Genomic DNA, 18,766 nt, shown 5'->3' with positions numbered 1-18,766 from the left:
CATGACAAAAATGTGAAACAAAGATCAAATACACAGCAAAGATATAATTCAAATGGTGGAGTTTTATTGCAGATGAGCGGAGAATACACTGAATAATAACAAAGTTTTGAGTATCACAAAACACTGAAAGTATTTCCGGTGTTATTGGGAGATTGCAGACATGTGCCACAGGCGATCTTACATCCGAAGCAAATGAAGAAAAGAATGAATTGAATTGCGACAAGACAGCTCAGACAGATACTTACAAAAGAAAATCGAACACGATGTAGCTGCCGTAACAACATCAAGATTACTGCTAGAAATAGGTTTTTTAAATGTCTGGTTGTGCATAGAAAGGTGATTAGTTTCTGGACCAAGAATTTAATGTCCGATACAGATGCAACGAAAAAAATCACAATGGTGCAAGCGCACTTTACAATTTACGGTCAAATTTTCCGAAAAGTTTAAAACCAACGGAACACGGTAAGATTCTATAATAGGAACAAAAGGATAGATTAATTGATGACATGAATTTTAATGCTATCTAACAGATATGTAAGTAAAGGTGGATGGCTGGGAGAAAGGCAAGTGCCCAAACGATTGAGGAGTATGGCAACAGAAGAGGAAATGAACTTGAATCTGGAAATTTTTTTAAAAAAAATCCCATACACAGATACTAATACACAGCTTTAGGTCTAAGTATCCTTGTATTTATGGCTATATACTTAATACGAAGGAGTGTCAGGAGTGCTGGATGAATAGATACACACTTGGGTAAAGGAACTCATACCAAAACTGACAGGAAGTGTTCCAGATTGAGCTCTTTGTAGCTCAGTTGATGCAAGCAATAATTTAGCCATCACTGATTTGTGTGTTTGTTGTTGATTATTCTCGTCGCGTTGCGGTGTTCCTTATATATTACTATATTAAGCAATAATTTCCTTTATATGGAAAAAGTACAATGAAAAGAATCATATTTAAAATTCCCATGATTTGAGATTCCACCAAGTGGATAGTTACTGACAATTCTACATACATATTTATCGATATAAAAAGATACAAGCCTGTATAAGGCCTGCAAGATCCATCAACTACGAAAAAATCAAGCCGTGACACTCTTCTTTGCAGCTAACCTAGCCCTAGCAGCCTCAAGAGGAACCAATGGTTCTTTTGTAACAGTTCCTTTGTATTTCTTACCAACAAGTTCAACTTCGACCTCAGTGCCAATATCTTGAAAGATGGTCGGAAGATAAGCGTATGCTATACTCTTTCCAACTTGATAACCAAACGCACCAGATGTTGTATTGCCAACGACCTTTAAAAAGTAATGTCATCTTCAGACATCTTCAGGTAACTTTTCTTTATACTTAATTGTACTTAATTTTTACAGGTAACTTAATTGTTTGCATGTAAACCAAATAATAAATCAAAGGCAAAGCATCTGGCAAAATAGTAGTTTACTCACAACGATCATGTTAAATGTGAGAAAACATTTCTAAATTCGCACGTTGATACAAATATGTTGCATGAATTCAACAAAAAATCATCGGCCTATCAGATAATTCAAAAACTTTTGCTTATAAAATGAGTTAGGCTAGTGAAATGTTTATAAATTTATAAATAGGAAGGAACGTTATACGGAGAGCCGTTATCGTAGTTAATGAAGCCACGATACTGCATTTACAAGTAGAGAATTAATTACCCTAGTACGGTCTGGTAAACAATCCCTGGAGATAGCAGATTAATTGTCACTTTGCTTATATCTTATCAGAGTGCTCCACTCGGGCGAGAGATTTTCAAGAAAACTATCCGGTACGTTTTCATACAACACTGAGAGCAAAGGGGGTGCAACATACACGGTTGATGCCATGTGAACAGAGTACCAAGATTTCTAAGCATAGAGAAACCCAGAAATTTCAAATAGCATCTTTTCCACGAGACTCTTACACGAATACACAAAAGGATAGAACAACGATTATTTCATTTCGCGATTATTTCAGGTGACCAATGTACACTAATACATTGGTCCGCGGTACCCCAGCAATACCAGAAAAATGCTGCAAGTAACCAGCGAAAATATGTCAACAAGAACCCCCAAGTTCCTGACCCTTCCCTGTCACAAGAACCCCCAAGTTCCTGACCCTTTATCGCAGCAAAATATGGATGCCATACGCCAGGCGGAATAAACACCAGTCTTTATCAAAGTATATTGAGGAACGAACGTAAATATTTGGAGAGTAAAAGTTGCCAGGTCATTAAGCATTGGGGCCGTCCTGTTCTTTAAACCAAAGCGTGTACATCTCTGCATACACGGCATCAAGCACCCAATGACGGACTGGTAAACAGTAATTTCATTACAAATTTATAACTACATTCATACACTTATTAATGGTCTCTTTAGCACCTTCATTTTCTATTGTAAATTCTTAGCTCTTACCACCAGCATGTAAATAGGCATTCTGTCAGCTTTCAATTTCAGATGTATCACGAATTTAAAAATGCAAAGAAAGGATTATAATAGAAAGAAGCCGAGATTACCCTTCCTTGATACCAGATTGTTTCGTTTCCTTCTGCGTCAATATTATCAGTGTCAAGTGTTAGACAAACCAGTTTCTTCGTCAACAACGTGGATTTCTGTTTGAGCAGCGCATCTCTTCCAATAAAATTGACTCCCTAGTGCAAAAATATTCAATTTACGCTAAAGGCAATGGAGTATAAAATCTATAGTTACGTCTGCACAATAACTATGCTTATACTATCTTTAAAATGTTAGGTTTATTCCAAACTGAGAATAATGTAATGATAACTACAGTTCTAGTATTGTAAACCGAGATTAATGTAGTGATCAACAGCCCTAGTTTTATATACCGAGATTAATATAATGACCACTACATTTCTAGTGTTATAAACTGAGATTAATGTATTAACCATTTGATTTGTAGCGTTATAAACTGGGATTAATGAAATTACCACTACATTTCTAGTGTTATAAACTAAGATCAATATAATGACCACTAAATTTCTAGTGTTAAAAAACTGAGATTAATGTAATGACCATTATATGAACTGTGATTAATTCAATGTTCACTACAGATAATCAACACAGGTTGCACGATCAATGGAAGAACTGAAGTTTCCAACATTTTGGCGATTTCAATATAAGACAGCATTGATGCCAATTGGAAGGTGGAATCAAGAGTTGTCATTACCTTATCAAGTTTAATAAAGAAATCCAAGCCAGCCTCATACGGACCAACGTCAAGATTCATCTGTGATAGAAAGATAGTGTTACTGTCTAAAAACAATTAATGAATCTAATTAGAATACTAGCTGGAAGGCAAGTAAAAGAGAAAAATATAATACGTAGAAAAACGGGTGGCTTTGGAAACTTAAGTGGTTTTAGCTATCTGCCAATCAAAATTGGCCAATCAGTAAGGGAAACACCACTCCCACGTGAGCGTAACTTATTAATTGGCCAATAGTTTATTGTCAGAAGGCTGAAGCCATTTTTGCATCTGCCGATAGCCTTCTAAATTGGCACTTAGTCCTCAAATGCTAACAATGCAAACGGGGAACAAGAAAAGATTAATGAGCTGATGCAAATTTGCAAAAACAAAATTGAAATATCAACCAGTTTAAGCACAAAATACGAGATTAAATCACAAAAAATCTTCAATACAACTGCAAGGGGCTTCACTTCAAAGGCCATTCGAATTGTATGAACGTGTTTAACAGTAAAATCTGTCATTTGTAGAAAGACAGGACTTTATGGTGTTATGGTGTTAATTTCTGAGATGTTGAAACCAAAGATTTTTCGAGTTGTATATAACACATACATGACTGATCGCACTGTTGTCACATGATAAGAAAGTTTCTAAAAACAACGAAGGCGGAAGATAAATAACATATGATATCGGCGTTAGCACCTGGCAACTGAAAAAGTGCCATATGAATGCTTGCAATACGGAATATAGTTAAAAATGCAATAATGTGTCAAAATAGAGTGGCAATATGCGAGTATTGGATAAATTCAGGATTGCTTTTTATTTAAATAGGAGGGCATCATTTAAATAGCTAGTGGCATGAGTTTGCTGGTGCATTGGTTGCATCATCTGCTATAATTCTTGAGATCTTTCAAGGCACGTAGGCCACTACTAACCATCTCAGGCTTGCAACTGCAGACATATTGGCATGACAAAATTAAATTCGTTCGTAAAATGTTAATTAAACATTAATTTTTAACGTAGAGGTACACATATATCAAAGATATCTTGATTTCTGGAGAATTTTTGTTGCTTAATGTATCTTTCTTACATTGGCGGTTTAATAATGTAACAATACATTTCCTTGATTGCTTTCTCCAAAAAATCTTCTCTCACTCAAAATCCTACAAGATGTGAAAATATCCGAGGAGACTCATGACCCTAAGCCTGAAAGTACTTTCTCCTTTCGCTCCAACCAGTTAGTCTGCAAATATCGATATAAACAAACATTATACTTAATATATTTCATACTTAACCAATGGGTTCTAGGAGGATTTTCCTAAAGAGCACCACAAAACTTACCCTCTAACCAATAAGAAAGATGGGTAAACAGTGTTGAAGCCCAACAAAAGATGGCCCAACAAAAATAAAATGAAAATATTCTTACTTCAGCCCCCCATAGCCTGAACCCTTTCTCAAGTCTCATTGAATTAACTGCATACGATCCAAAATGACCAATACCAAACTCTTTTCCAGCATCAACAATAGCCTCATATAGCTTGGCGGTTTCTTCATTCTTAACGTAGAATTCCCAGCCTAGTTCCCCTGAAAAAAAAGTTGATACTTGCTTGATATAAAATTAAAATGAACTTAAAACTGAAAAGTCAAGAAGTGTTTATCAATGGCTTTGCAGTTGTCATTCAATGACGGTCAGCTCCAACAGTGATAGGTAATAGTTCATTGATTGTTAATTTCGAGTGAAGGCACAATACACTTTCTGGCTTTTTCTTCAACTTATAATGTAAGGTTTGAAAAATATTGGTGAAAAATGTAGAAACTGACCAAATCATCCTACTAATAAACAGGCAACAGAGTAAGCTGGATGCAAATGAAAATGGAGAATTAAAAAATAAAATATTTTGAAGGGGTTTCACAAATTTGCTCAAAATTACATTTAACAGTACATCAGCATGTTCTTAATTTGTTCTTAAATTCTGCCCAGTTTTGAAGCTCCTGTTCTTATAAATTTGTTCTTATTAAAAGGAGTGTACATCTGCGTTTGTTGATATTTAAGGAAAAAACTAGATTTTTCTAACTGAAGCAACTTTTTCTCAGAGCCAGTTTTTTTAAAACATTTTCTTCTGACCTATCACAACATATACACTTTTCACAAATAAAAAAGTAGCTGATGTACTTTCTTTGACTTTCACACAGGGAAAGACAAATTCGCTGATATTTTCTTCACAGCAACAAAATTCTATCAACAAGGTACTGTTGAACAAACTCCTAAACCTTACTCCATTCTAAAAGATTTTCTTGTCCTCTTACAAATGAAATTACCTATTTTCTACTGCCGTAAGACAATATCAAATAGGGATTATGCAACTGACGTAAGTCCGTAATAAACATATTGGTGGTACAAAGCCTTGATGCAACTACATACTGGCGTTACACACTTAACCAAAGACCCTCTTTCCCTGCCTCCCTGCCTCACTCCTTCTCTGCCTCCCTGCCTCCCTGCCTCTCTCCCTTCCTGCCTCTCTCCCTTCCTGCCTCTCTCCCTTCCTGCCTCTCTCCCTTCCTGCCTCTTCCCCTTCTTGCCTCCCTACCTTCCTATGCTTAAAAATGTCGCTTCTGAGGAAAGAACACGAAATACTTTGCACTTACCAGTGTACGACACTCTCAATGCTAACACAGGAACTCCAGCTACTTCCATATTTTTACACTTCATAAACCTAAATGATTTATTTGAAACATCTTCCGGTGTCAATTTAGACAACAAATCTCTAGACAAAGGTCCAGCAATTGATATGCAAGCCATTTCATCAGTTTTATTCACTATCTGAACATCTTCAAAATCTCTTGCATTTTCCAATAACCATCTAAAAAGAATCAGAACAATAAATATATCAATAAATATCCCAGAATTATGACTTAAAGAATAATTGACTGATTTTCGAGAGTACGTGGTTTTGATGGGTAAAATAAAATGCGTCATTTTAATTTCAGTTTCATAAATTCCTGATATCTTATCATTGACGTTTGTTTAAAAATAAACGTTTAATTATACATATTAGCTTGATCTTTTCATTTTTTTGCTCTACAAATTTCTTCTTTATCTACCAGTTTTCAATGTACAAATGTCACTATATCGATTGACATTCCAAACTACTTCATATTGCAAAAGTTTCTAACAAATTTATGTTTACAAGAATCAATACATCCATATGCTATTGGGTGTCTTAAAATCTACTGTTGAGAACGGCGGTGAATGACTTTATTGGTGAAAAATATATTTTAGTATGAAAAACTACTACGAAATGGGGAAGTACCATTTCATTTAGCTTCAAATTGAAATCTTCGCATCACAGGAATGCTTTTGAAAAATGGAAACAAGCTAATTGGCTAATTGGAAAAAAGGAATTTAGAAAAATTACTGAAAATATACAACTTTCCCTCCATAAGTTTAAGAAAGATATTTTAAAAGTAAGAAGATTAAATAACTAGACTTCATAAATTTGAACAGACAGCAATTTAATACAAAACTGGATATATACCGAATGAAGTAGTAGAAATGTTGTATGTATAACGCTGATATAACTACCTTAAATCGTGATATTCGGAGCCACTTCCTGTTATGATGAAATAGTGGTTAGGCCCAAGTGTCGACACAGTGATTTCAGCGTACACCTTGCCTTTTGGCGTCAACACATGACTGACATTAACACCACCAACCTGAAATCAAACAATTTTTAAATTTCAAAGCATTTTGAATAAGGTAAATCGAACGAAATTCTTTTGAATTTATAAAACAGTCAAATTTGTTATCATTGACAGCAAGACAGCAAGCAAGACAGCTGAAGTTTGCCAGCTGATAAATGCTGGTTCGGCATGGGTCATAATTTTAGAACCATGAACAAATTAAAATGACTTGATTGGCAAAGAGTCTGTGAAATCAATTACGGAATCGTTTATATCTACTTCATGGTATCATTTTAGATCATATGTCCAAATCCAAATACTCCAAAAAATTATTTTCATCACATCGTAACAGTGTCAAAATACTTTCTTTACATTGATCACATGGATAGCAAGATTTCTCAGTAATGATTCGCAAAAAATCGCAAATTAGCTGCAGATTTCTAACAATTACGGCTATGAACACTTGAATACATGGTTTTCGAAACAGAGACATGGTTTTAAGTTCTAAGAACGTAAATCACCAAAAATGAGTATTTTGAAAGAAATTTTAAACAATTTTTTTCAGTCAATTAGTGGATTTAATTTCTTGGGTATTTTGTGAAGTCAGAAAAAGGTTAATGGATTAGAACAGTTGTTACCTAAAGCGGAGCGATGTTGTACAGGATATTTGCGAGAAGCAAAGTAAACGAAAAAACTGAGGGACATTGTAGCAGAATGCATAATTAACCGATAAAATTTATAAGGATAAAGGATAATTTTCAAATGAAAATTGTGATCTCTTATATAGGGATGAAGGGGTGAAGGTAGTGGCGTAACAGAGGCACATGGGGCCCTAAGGAAAAAACTGAGACAAGGCGCCTATTAACGGACACTAAGAAAGTTCCTTCTAATGCTATAGAACATGCCAAACACAATAAGAAGATATAAGAATGAAATTTTTTTCTAATTAGCTAGGGAGAGCTGAGTTATAGAAGCTTCATTTGAAGAACTTGAAAGTTTTTGAAAAAGGTAAACTTGGGCAAAACCTTAAATACAAGGATATAAGAATAATTTGGGGGTCATTTAGTCGGGAGCCCTTAGTTATCGAGCTAAGGTGCCCTGAACTTTGTTACGCCATGGTGAATGGCTCTAAAAAGGGGTTTTTTATAGGGGAATCCTCAACAACGATATCAAAATGCAAAATCAAGTCAATATTCCTTAAAACTCAAGTAATTTCTTTTGTTAGAAGACAGAGCCTCATAACTTTGAACACTTCACTACAACATAAGGCCAACACATGAAGCCAGCAAAAACGTTACAAGAACGCAGAGGAAATAGCTGGTCCGTTAAATACACTGAAGATTGAAGAAGTATCACAGCAAGCCATCGGTTTCGAAACGCATTCGATTGAGAAGGATGTTCAATGATCAACCTATTGCGTGAAGTTGAAATTTCTCGCCTAAAATCTTGCAGCCTCAGAAGATTAATCCTTGGGCAAACACTAGCTGAGCTAGAAGTTCTAAAGCCTGCAACAATGAATCATGATAAAAAAATTCAATAACAGTATCTTACCGGGGGGAGTTTGTTCGCGACGATGTAATCTAAGAACTTTGAGGCATCTTTGCCCTTGATTTCGATCTTTGCAAAGGCAGACAAATCTCCTACGCCAACACTTTTTAAAATCATCTCACATTCCCTGCGAACAGGTTCAAACCAGTTCGTACGAAAATAGCTTGGTTTGTATCCCATTTCATCTCCAGGCTGCTGGTACCAATGTGGAACTTCCCAACCATTGTGAAAACCCATTTCAGCCCCTTCTTTTAAGGTGTGCTGCAAGAAAACAAGCAAAAACTTTTAAAAGATGTAATATCAGATGAAAAGGGTGTGAACAAGGAAGAAGGGAGAATTTTATCGAAAGAAACTAGAGGACAATATATTGAGCATGCTCAATTAAAATAGACATTGCCTAAGGACTTTTGCTAGAAACTGATCCTTTGAATGTCAGACAGGTCAGCGATATAACGAAATAGTGTTTTAAAAATGAACTTTGAAACGCACTTAATGGAAGTGGTATGCAAATTGGGAGCATATTTCCCCATTCTACTTGGTTCCTAAGGCTTCGAGATATGAGCCGAAAAATTCGAACTATTTTCAAAAGGGAAAATGCAAACTCAGCACATCTCCATCAGAAACATATTCTTCTTTCTAGAATTTCGTTTGGGGAGCAAACCCTCGCACATGGCTGGGAATATCGCATTTAACTGGAATGTTCCTTCACTAATATGCAACTTATATGTAACACATGAATTCAATGTGATAACAAAACGTTTTATGCGTTTTACTAGAGAAGGATTCTCTTCAGCGTCTTACCTTTTAGACGGATCAGAAAAAACTTATCTGTTTCTTGAATCTGATGGTAAAATAAGTTCTTAGAAAGTCAAGTATTTTTTTAGCTTAAAACGATAATCACTTCGTGACAAGCTTTAAAACAGAGAACATAAGTTGGTTTGAAAACTTTGGTACCAAAAATGAGTTTTTAGGGTTCTTTTTGATTTACCAATACTTTATTCAAAACGCAAAGTGAAATAAAATAAACGATGATTGTTTAAAGCTGATATTCTAAATAAAACAATAACATTATATGTAATATATAATAGGCTATTTTACCAAGAAAGCTATTAGATAAAAACTACATCAGATAGCAACAGAGCTATTTTACCACGCATAAGAGCTTACGTACATACACTTCTATGCAGCAAAGAATCCTTTGAAAATATTACCTCATATACTGGACTTGTTCGTTGTGGTCTAGCTGCAAATCTCTCCTCCTTGGGATACGCTTGAAGGTTGTTAAAACCATAAGACTCACGACATTTTTCTAAAACGAATTTCTTGTTGGTCCATTTACCATAACGCCCAGGGTCAAGCTCATTGAGGTCATAAGAAGGTTCACCGTCAATGATCCAGTCTGCCAGGTATTTACCAACACCGCCTCAAAGAAATCATAACTTCGATGAATTACAGTCAAAAGATTCCTCAGCCTTAAAACCGAGAGGAAGGGGTTAATAGGGGGCAACAGGCACTATGTTTACGTCATACGGTTTGATCGCCAAATGATAATCTTGGGTGGTTGTCTTTAAAATGCCATGACCATTCAAAATAGCATGAAAAGAGCTGATACTCTGATAAGCGTCTGATGCAAAGTGTTACGTGTATTATAGGCTATGTCGAGGCTGTTTTGGGCTACTGTTTTGCATTACAAAATATTGCACTACAAGAGACTTATTTGATTTTTATTTTTACTCCCGCCCCACAAAGGTAGCAAATTCTGTAAAAATATAGCAGAGGGCACACCTTGCCCCTCCTTCCCTTACACGTGCAGAATCAAGGTATCCTTAACGTAAACCATAAACGATTTTGACTGGCTCGACGTTTTCCGTCAAAAAAAGTGAAAACCATTTACAAGAGCAATTTAAGTTTCATTCTGTCTTTTCAGCATGGTTTGATTGACGTGCAACTTTCGAAAAAAATTTACTTGTCTTTTCCTGTTTTCAGGAGAATTACTACAAAGGAAAGAAAAAATAAAAAAAATAAAATAAAAAGGATGTTACCTGCATGGGCTATCCCGTAGCCAAAACCAAGTGCCAGCCAGTAGTTATGTATTTCTGGGAATGGGCCAACCATTGGAAGGATGTCTGGTGTATAGGTAATTGGACCGGCTACAACACTTCCAATGTCTGCAGTTTGCAAGCAAGGAAATCTATCCATTGCACTGTTTACATTGTCCATTATTCGATCAAGGTCGCTTTCAAATAGTTCTTTTCCAAAACCATCAGGAACACCATCCCACCTGAAGAAGTAAATTTGTTAGGATTATTCTTCAGCGTACAGACAGGCATGGTGGCTATCGAATATATCTTGGTTGAATTATCGCACTCTAGCTTTCAACATGACACCAAAACAAAATATGCTGGGCTTAGTAGTCGGAAAATTCCCAGAGTTTTGTTGGTTCTTATTTTCAATGAGCATATGATCTTTTTAGTGTTTTCCTTGTATTTGGGGGAGAAAAGAACCAAAATATTAGAATAATTGTTTCCTCTGAGAGAAAAGTTCTTTGGAAATAGACGATCAAAGTTCTAGGTGAGTTTGTAGTTCAAAATCACCAACACATTCGAAATAATACAACGTTAAAGGAAATGAGGTACAATATCAGAGTTATATTTCATAAAACTCAAGGATGGTCTCTGTGAGTGGTCCTTTGAATTAATAAAAGTAAACTCCATGTAATTTGGACGTATATAAAAAGAATGAAAACGCACTGACTACGATGAATGAGAAATGAACTACAAAATTGTCCTTTTCATTTCTCGAGATAAACAATGTGATGGCGAAGAAGTGCTCCTGACCGTCACATTATTGAAGATAATGACTTAAATGTTAACTCTATATCTTTTTCACACCAAATGAAGCATCAAATTCCATGATTTTTCTCTGATAATCTGAATTCAAACATTTTAATTCTTCAACTTGCCAAACTCAGTTCCTTGGCGTGTCGAACTTGCTTCTCTACTTGTATATTTCTTGAATCGATTCAATATGACGAAAAATACAATGCCTGTGCGTTTAGTAATCCTCTAAACACCTCGCATGTGCAATTTTAATCTTCTATTTTAAATAGATATTGTGAAAAATGGACAAGCTTTTCAAGAATGATGTTATTTGCAATCAGAACAGAAAACTCACCATTCTCCTTGAAGCCTCATTTTTTGTCCCTCTTCGTACGGTCCAAAAAGCAAACCATCCCTCTCCATTCGTAGATAATAGGACCCTTCCAAATCTCTTACAACTGGAATTTCACGTTTCAGCTCTTTTACCTCTGGTATTGTAGTTGTGACAACATATTGATGATGAATTGGTGTTATGGGATGTTCCACTCCGACCAATCTTCCTAGTTCTTGTCCCCAGAAACCTACAATTAAGAATCACTGACTTCAACTTAAATCAGTTATCATTTAAAAGATGTAGATAGCTGCCATAGCATGTTAAAAGAATCTTCCTTGTCGCAATCTCTTAATGTCATAGACAAATCATTTAATTCAATGAAAGTAGGAATTTAACTTTACATCCAAAAGTGTATGATGATAAGTATGGAGAAATGCTAAGTATGTTGGCAGGCAGACTGGCAAGCAGACTGGTAAGAAAAAATCTGTTCACCTCTTATCCTACCGAACAAAAAAGGATCTTAATAGCTAGGCCTCTTCTATATTACTAACTTTAAAGATTGAATTAAAGAAAGGAAGTAGCAGTTTGCAATATATCAACAAACATAGTATTTCATCATTGTCAAATCTATTTCATTCTTCACTTACTTTAAGATATCATTATTATGGTCATTTTATAATATCATGTCAGCTTGTTTTTATTTTTTAAATTATATCTATTTTCCAACCCAATAATACCAAAATAAATGTTTACGGGATGACTAGCCTAATTGGAAGGTGTGCATAACTCAATGGGAGGATTTGTACTCTTGGAGGGATTTAAAGAATGATGTAATTTTCAGAACTGAGTAAAATTTCCAGTAAGATATTGCCTGGGCTGTTGCTAGCTATTGTGCTCAAGAGTCTCATTTGTTGATAAGCCTTGAGGTTTCTTGACAAAGCACCCTAGATTGCAAAAATATCCACATGAAAAATGGATTTGTGAGTCTTTGTGAGTTGGTTAAAAAACACACCACTGACCTGCTGCATTCACAATACGGTTGGCTTTTATTGTGCCATGTGGGGTTTCAACCTCCCATTTGCCATTCTCTAACTGGTTCAGTTTTGTGACTGGAGCAGGCATGTATATCTCAGCACCATGCATCCTTGCACCTATTGCAAGCGCTTGCGTCAAGGAATATGGGTCAATATGTCCATCATCTGAAATGGATTAAATTCAAACTTGACTGGTGAATATTCTCTATAAATGCCAAGACATATTAATAAAAATTTCTGATTTTTAGTAACAATTCCCTATGAATTTCTGAAATGGCATTCCTACCTAGGAATGTGCAAACATTGATTCAGAACTAAAAAGCAAACAGATTTTCAAACTGCACTTTTCCTTATTGGGAACATGAACTATGTGTCTAATCAAATTTGTAGCATGCACTGTATCCATATTGTAACAAATTACATACATTATGCTTTATGACAATTTCTCTGGAATAGCTTAACACTATTAATATTACTCATAAGTAGGCTACGAATCATACACACCAGGTGTAAAAAGCCCTCCAAGAACATCACTGCAGTTCATAATGGGCATCAGTTCTTGAACTTCTGTTGGAGACAACAGAGTCATTGGAGACTGATGCCATCCTTGCCTTTGCAGTTGATATTTTGCTTCATCAACCCTACCAGGTGTAGTCAACAGCCTCAGGCTGCCTGGCCGATGGAAACCAACTTGCTGTGTAGTAGATAAGATATGTGTAAGTTCCCATGAGCAAAAGCATCCCATAAGATTATGATAAAAATGCAAAATAAATAATTGAATGGGAAAATACCTTACTGTTCTTTACTTTCTATCAAGGATTTGTAAAAATTGGTGCACACAGTCAAACTTGCATAAGATGGACATGCAAAAGTTAGATATATTTCATAGCTCTCACAAAAATGCTTCGTCCAAGATGTTTTGGTAGAAGAGCTACAGTGGAATTCCCAATATAATGAGCTCTGAAGAGAACCGGAAAACTGTTTGTTAACTGTGTCTTAAAACCCTTCCGTGGTCATTAAAAATCCTTCTGTGGGCCTATAAACCCTTCGGATGAAAAACTGCATAAGCATAATTGGTTCATTGCACAAGATAGATTTTACAAGTCAGATATTTCTATAAAGTCAGACTATTTTTGAAGTCCAATCTAAAATTAGTATCACACAAGTCAGATATATGCAGCAAAACCAAAATATCTAGATGGTTCCCATGAGAAACATTCTTGAAGGGAAAAACATCTGTAATAAAAATAGAGGTGATTGTTGAAAGGGGCAATACTCTAAAATTCCGGGACCACCTTTGCAGGCAAAGGAGCTGCAGTTACACCATAGCCATCCATGCATCTGCATCTGCATCTGCAGAAGATATGATGGCTTTGGTCTTTTTAAGCATTGGCTAGCTGAATGCAATATCTAATAATAAGATAAATGCCAAAGAGTTTGTATAAAAAAATATTGGTGATTTTTTTTGGATGCTGAATAGACATTTGATTAGTATTATACATGTGATGACGTATTCATTCTATACTTCATACTTCAGCTAAAATGCCTCATATGGTTTATCTACTTCAGATTTTCCAAACTTTGCTTAAGTTGAAAATATCTGACCTAGGTGTGAGTCAGACTTTGCATGAGTTGCTCTGTTTTGTACGGTCTGAAAAGAACTGACTTATGCTAGTTAGACTGTATTGGCAGCTTTTAAAGCAGCTGTATTGCAGTATTAGATTTTGAGAAAAACATTTGAATTAGCTTACTATTGGTAGCAGAGGGTATCTATTTGCCTATACCATGACTACACTACTGAACATATGGCCATTTCATCTGCAAATCACTGCCATCATGTCACAAAATATTTTAACTATTGTGTGCAGGTGAAAACAACAATTCTCATAAATACATAAAGTTGTTACATGTTCACTTTTCATAAACAGAAGGGCATTTTTAATGCTTCAAATAAACATTGAATCAGTCTAATCTCATACAATTAAATATTAATCAGAATTCTTACCACCCTTATAAAACCTGGACTTGAAGATTGAGTTTACAACCACAGTAACATATCAGAAAACTAGCTGAGGGAAGCAGGCAATTGTGCCTGGGTACTCAAGACTAACATTTATGCATTACATCAGACACAAATTTTATTCTTAAAATATTGTTTTGGAATGAACAATTGATAGTAATAAATGTTTTAACACAGGTAGCTGTGGTGTTGCCAGCCCAAAAGACTGGGTTGGACTAAAACAAACTTTCTCGACCATGCCTTTCAGATTCTTGGAAAATCCTTTTTTTAGTATTTTTTATCTATTTTGAAACTTTTTGGACAAGCAATTTTCTCTAGCAGCACTTTTCGTACCGGTGGCATTTTTGCCAGTGCGAAAATCAAAATCGATCTGACAGCCCAACTCCCCTCCCCCTCCCAAGGGATTTCGAGAAATTAGAAAATCGACTTCTGGAAAAACATGGTCCACCCAGTCTACCCCCTTGGGCACACCACTGACAGGTAGTTGTTTGGGTGGAATGTTTGTTTTCATGAAAAGTATTCTTTTGATGGTAACCATTGGGTAAAGCAGGTCAGGAAAATTTATTCAAAATAAAATGACAACTGTGCAAAAGGCTTGGCAAAGCAACAAAAAGGTATTCATATTTTTTTGTGAAATTTATTTACCTGTCCAGTTTCTGCTTCAATTTGAGCATACAGATTGATGCTGTAGTAATGAATTCTTTTCAGGTTGATACCTGGGTGGTAAAGTGTCACAAGACCAGCCTGATAGGGAGAACAAGTTACTTAACTCAGGCAGATAAAAGGAAAATAATTTAGCATATACCAACATAAAATATTCAAAATCTGTAATAATAAAAACTTAGAACAGAAAAGAAAAATTGAGAGAAAATAAATTAGTAAGGGTAAGAATTAATGGTTGTCTTCTGTTCAAAACATTGTATGCAATTGATTATGGAAGACAAAAACAATTGAAAAAACATGGTTAGAGTTTTTTCATAATATTAACAATATGAACCTTTGTTTCTTAAAGGCATTCGACACAGATAAAGTGGCTTACAGCCACTTGACCCTCAAGTGTTGACCAATTGAATTACGCCCAGAGAAAAGCATGTGAACAATTTTCGCCTTTCAGCCAATCGGCGAGACGCTAGAGTGGTTTCACGCGAGTAGTTTCAAATTTCTTTCAAACGCGTGTGCTCTGATTGAGTTATTTTTGGATTCGCTGTACTCATGCATGTCAAATGCCTTTAATTAATTATGAAATGCCTGCAGTTGAAATAGGTGAGTTATGACAACACACTCACAGCATGCCATGTTGATCCTGCTGTCAGCTCTGACTTTTCAAGCAAAACCACGTCTTTTTGTCCTTGCTTGGCAAGATGATATGCTATACTTGCACCAACACAGCCTCCACCAATAATTACAGTGTCTGCTTCATCTTTAAGCTTCTTATTAAGTCTTGCCTTCCCACTAAAATAGTAGCATGTTGGGTTTTTTTGGATGAAATCCAGATAAGGTTTCAACAACAGAGCACTACAGCTTTACTTGGTAAATTTCTTGTAAACACACATCAATTATTAGGTAAATCATTAAATTTTGAGAGTTATTTGGGGGGGGGGGAGTGAGAAAAGAAAAGATAAACCAAATGAGGACATATTAAATATTGTTGACTTTGATAGCCCCTAGCGAAACCTAGAATAGAAGCCCTGACAGATGGTTTACATACATCAGTAGCAAAAATCATAGGGATAGAGAGACAACTGCCCTTTCTCTTTTAGCTGATTGGTTTACTTCAGGAATCTCATATTTTGTACAGTAGACTCTGGTTATAATAACACCAAGTTTTACTTGAAATACTGTGACAGTAAGTGGAGTGTGACTGTAAACAGAGCTAAACCGAGTAGTTTTGCAAATTTGTGCCCTCATTTTATGTGACAGTAAATGGTAGGGTGACTTTTACTAGTGTGACTATAATTGAAGTCAACTGTATAGGAAAAGGAAGAGAAAGGTTATTTAAACAATAGAAATGTAACTGCAATTGTCCTCCCACTCAAAAACTCAATCTCTCCATTAGTATAGATCCTCTGAGCCTCAAGGACAGTGACGCAGGAACCATGGGCAGAGAAGGCACTGTACTCCCCCCCCCCCCCCCCTCTAAAAGTTTTTGCAAGTGGCATTTCAGGAGAAGTAAGTGCCTCATTTTTCAGGTGTAATTTTTTTAAAGTGCCCAATTTGCCAGAACTTGTTGGTGACTGGGGCACTAGAGTAAATACTTCCTTCCTCCTTCTTTAGGATAATTGGTACGGATTCTGTAATATGTGCGAGAAAAGAGAAACAATAACGATGTTCTTGGCTGTATTTTGCGATTATTCTGTTTAACTTGGCCTAAAAATGTTGATAAATCATCAGTTTCATTATCAAAGGGGTAGGTGTGTGTAGGAGCAGAATGGTGGTATAATCGGTTTGAGAGAGCCAGTTGCCATAATCACCAGTTGCCAATGAATAATATTTTTGTTTTTGCACATGTTCCGAAAGGTTTTTAATTTGAAAAGTGATTGACATGTGAACAATAGGTTCGATTGTTAATTTTCAACGCCAAAAATCACCATCAATGATGCAATTTCAGTTCCGGTTGTACGGTGCTTTTATGCCTATCTTCTGGTTGTTTTTCCCAAACCTTTTACAAGTGATACCACTGTCTATGTATAGAATTCGTCTGTTTAATTCAAAAACTAACATGCAGTGTTGTAAAAATGTACAATGTAGCTAAAATAATAGCCAAGAACTTTCACCGAAATTGAAGTCCCTTCCTTTTATTATTATTCTTGGTGAACCGAGGCTAGGGGTTCCACAGGTCCTACTTGGACCTGTTCAAAGCAGAAAGGGGGCCGCAGATTGGCGTTGTAGTTAGTGAATTTACGTAGCGTCGCTTCTTTCGAAGGGGGAGGTTGACTTAATGCACAATATCGGGTAGATCCAGTGTACCACATACCTAGAATCCGCTCTATCCACAGTGCTTGAAGAGAGTGACTTTACGGCATTTTGTAAAATTCTTGATCTGAACTTCGTTAACTTGGTAAGCTCCTTGGAGCTTCGCGCAAATGCCGCCATCACTCTGAAATCTGCTGGGTCTGTTTTGTTTATCGGACCTCTGCAAGGAACAGATCCCGCACCAATGATTGGCCATTGGCTAATTTCGAGAGCTAGACCACGTGGAAGAATCACACCTACTCACTATGCAAGACGTCCACGGCAGATCAGCTCGAAAAACTCGAAAAACCAGTTTTTTTCGGACTATCCGGTGCCTATAGAGTTGTCAAGTGATGATGCCTATTGACGGACCCACATCCCTAAAGCTGAGTCTCCAATAGAAAAACCTTTTCGTGTATCGTATTAAAATCCGCGTATATAAATATGTTTGAATTTCGGTGCAATTTCCATTACAATATTTTAGACACGTGAATGATGGACAGCGGCTGTATTTAGTGGAAAAAATATTTTTTTTATTGTAAAAAGGAATCGTTTTACCAGGAAGAGAAGGTTCTGGGTAAGAAAACTATTATCAGATCGAAAATCTAAAAGAGAGCTTTATCTTCTTGTGCAAGATATGCCTTTGTACGACCAAGAGTACTTCTCTAGATTCTTCAGGATGACCCCACATCAGTTTTAAGTTCTACTTGCAAAGGGAATTGTTCTCGTGGAATACTTTGTGTTACTGTGAGATATCTGGCAACACGTTTCTTAGACAGAACTTTAGCAGCCATCTTGATTTCATTATCAATGCCCAGAAGTACAAAAGTGAATTGGCTGTTTTATGGCTTGATACGGCGTAGTACGTAAAAAAGTAGGACCCAATTCAACTTTGTTTGTGTGCATATGCACGTTCTTGAGATAGGCGTATTTCAAAAATTCACTAGAAACACGCATGCGCGGCTGTACGATCCGTGTCGATACGGGTAGAACTTTGCTCATTGGAAATCCGGCTTAACGCTGATACGACCATAACCAAACGATCCTTTCAAAACAATATTGGAAGTCAAAATATCTGCATTTAGAACGGGCCTAGCCCCCCAAACAAAAAATTGTATCTCGGTCTTTGCTATATTCTACCTTTCTGTTTATCTGAAATTTGAATATTGTATTTT

The 18,766-nt window shown here is 36.1% G+C and overlaps 1 protein-coding gene across 1 annotated transcript; it reads right to left on the bottom strand.

Moving 5' to 3' along the window:
* Positions 1-400: 400 nt before the first annotated feature.
* Positions 401-17,817, bottom strand: LOC135687788 (dimethylglycine dehydrogenase, mitochondrial). The gene is made up of 15 exons (XM_065204440.2): positions 17,614-17,817; positions 15,926-16,091; positions 15,285-15,383; positions 13,124-13,313; positions 12,605-12,784; positions 11,607-11,832; positions 10,475-10,713; positions 9,644-9,855; positions 8,436-8,693; positions 6,787-6,917; positions 5,850-6,064; positions 4,630-4,787; positions 3,189-3,248; positions 2,518-2,652; positions 401-1,294 (listed from the first exon to the last, which is right to left on the bottom strand). The coding sequence occupies exons 1-15, from the start codon at positions 17,730-17,732 to the stop codon at positions 1,082-1,084; spliced, it is 2,601 nt and encodes an 866-aa protein (XP_065060512.2). The 5' UTR covers positions 17,733-17,817; the 3' UTR covers positions 401-1,081.
* Between the last annotated feature and the right edge of the window lie 949 nt (positions 17,818-18,766).

The sequence above is a fragment of the Rhopilema esculentum genome, chromosome 20, assembly GCF_057945365.1.
Source record: "Rhopilema esculentum isolate cy_ngs chromosome 20, ASM5794536v1, whole genome shotgun sequence".
In the NCBI taxonomy this organism is placed as follows: Eukaryota; Metazoa; Cnidaria; class Scyphozoa; order Rhizostomeae; family Rhizostomatidae; genus Rhopilema; species Rhopilema esculentum.
This window is presented reverse-complemented; position numbering and strand designations above follow the sequence as displayed.

What these genes read in the sequence shown, in the direction of transcription:
- LOC135687788 (XM_065204440.2), bottom strand. Translation starts at nt 17,732, where the DNA reads ATGGCGGCATTTGCGCGAAGCTCCAAGGAGCTTACCAAGTTAACGAAG. An exon ending in CAGGATCAACATGGCATGCT is followed by an intron (nt 15,384 to 15,925) that starts GTGAGTGTGTTG and finishes TCTCCCTATCAG; the next exon opens with GCTGGTCTTGTGACACTTTA. An exon ending in ATTGAGAGTGTCGTACACTG is followed by an intron (nt 4,788 to 5,849) that starts GTAAGTGCAAAG and finishes CTTTTTTTTCAG; the next exon opens with GGGAACTAGGCTGGGAATTC.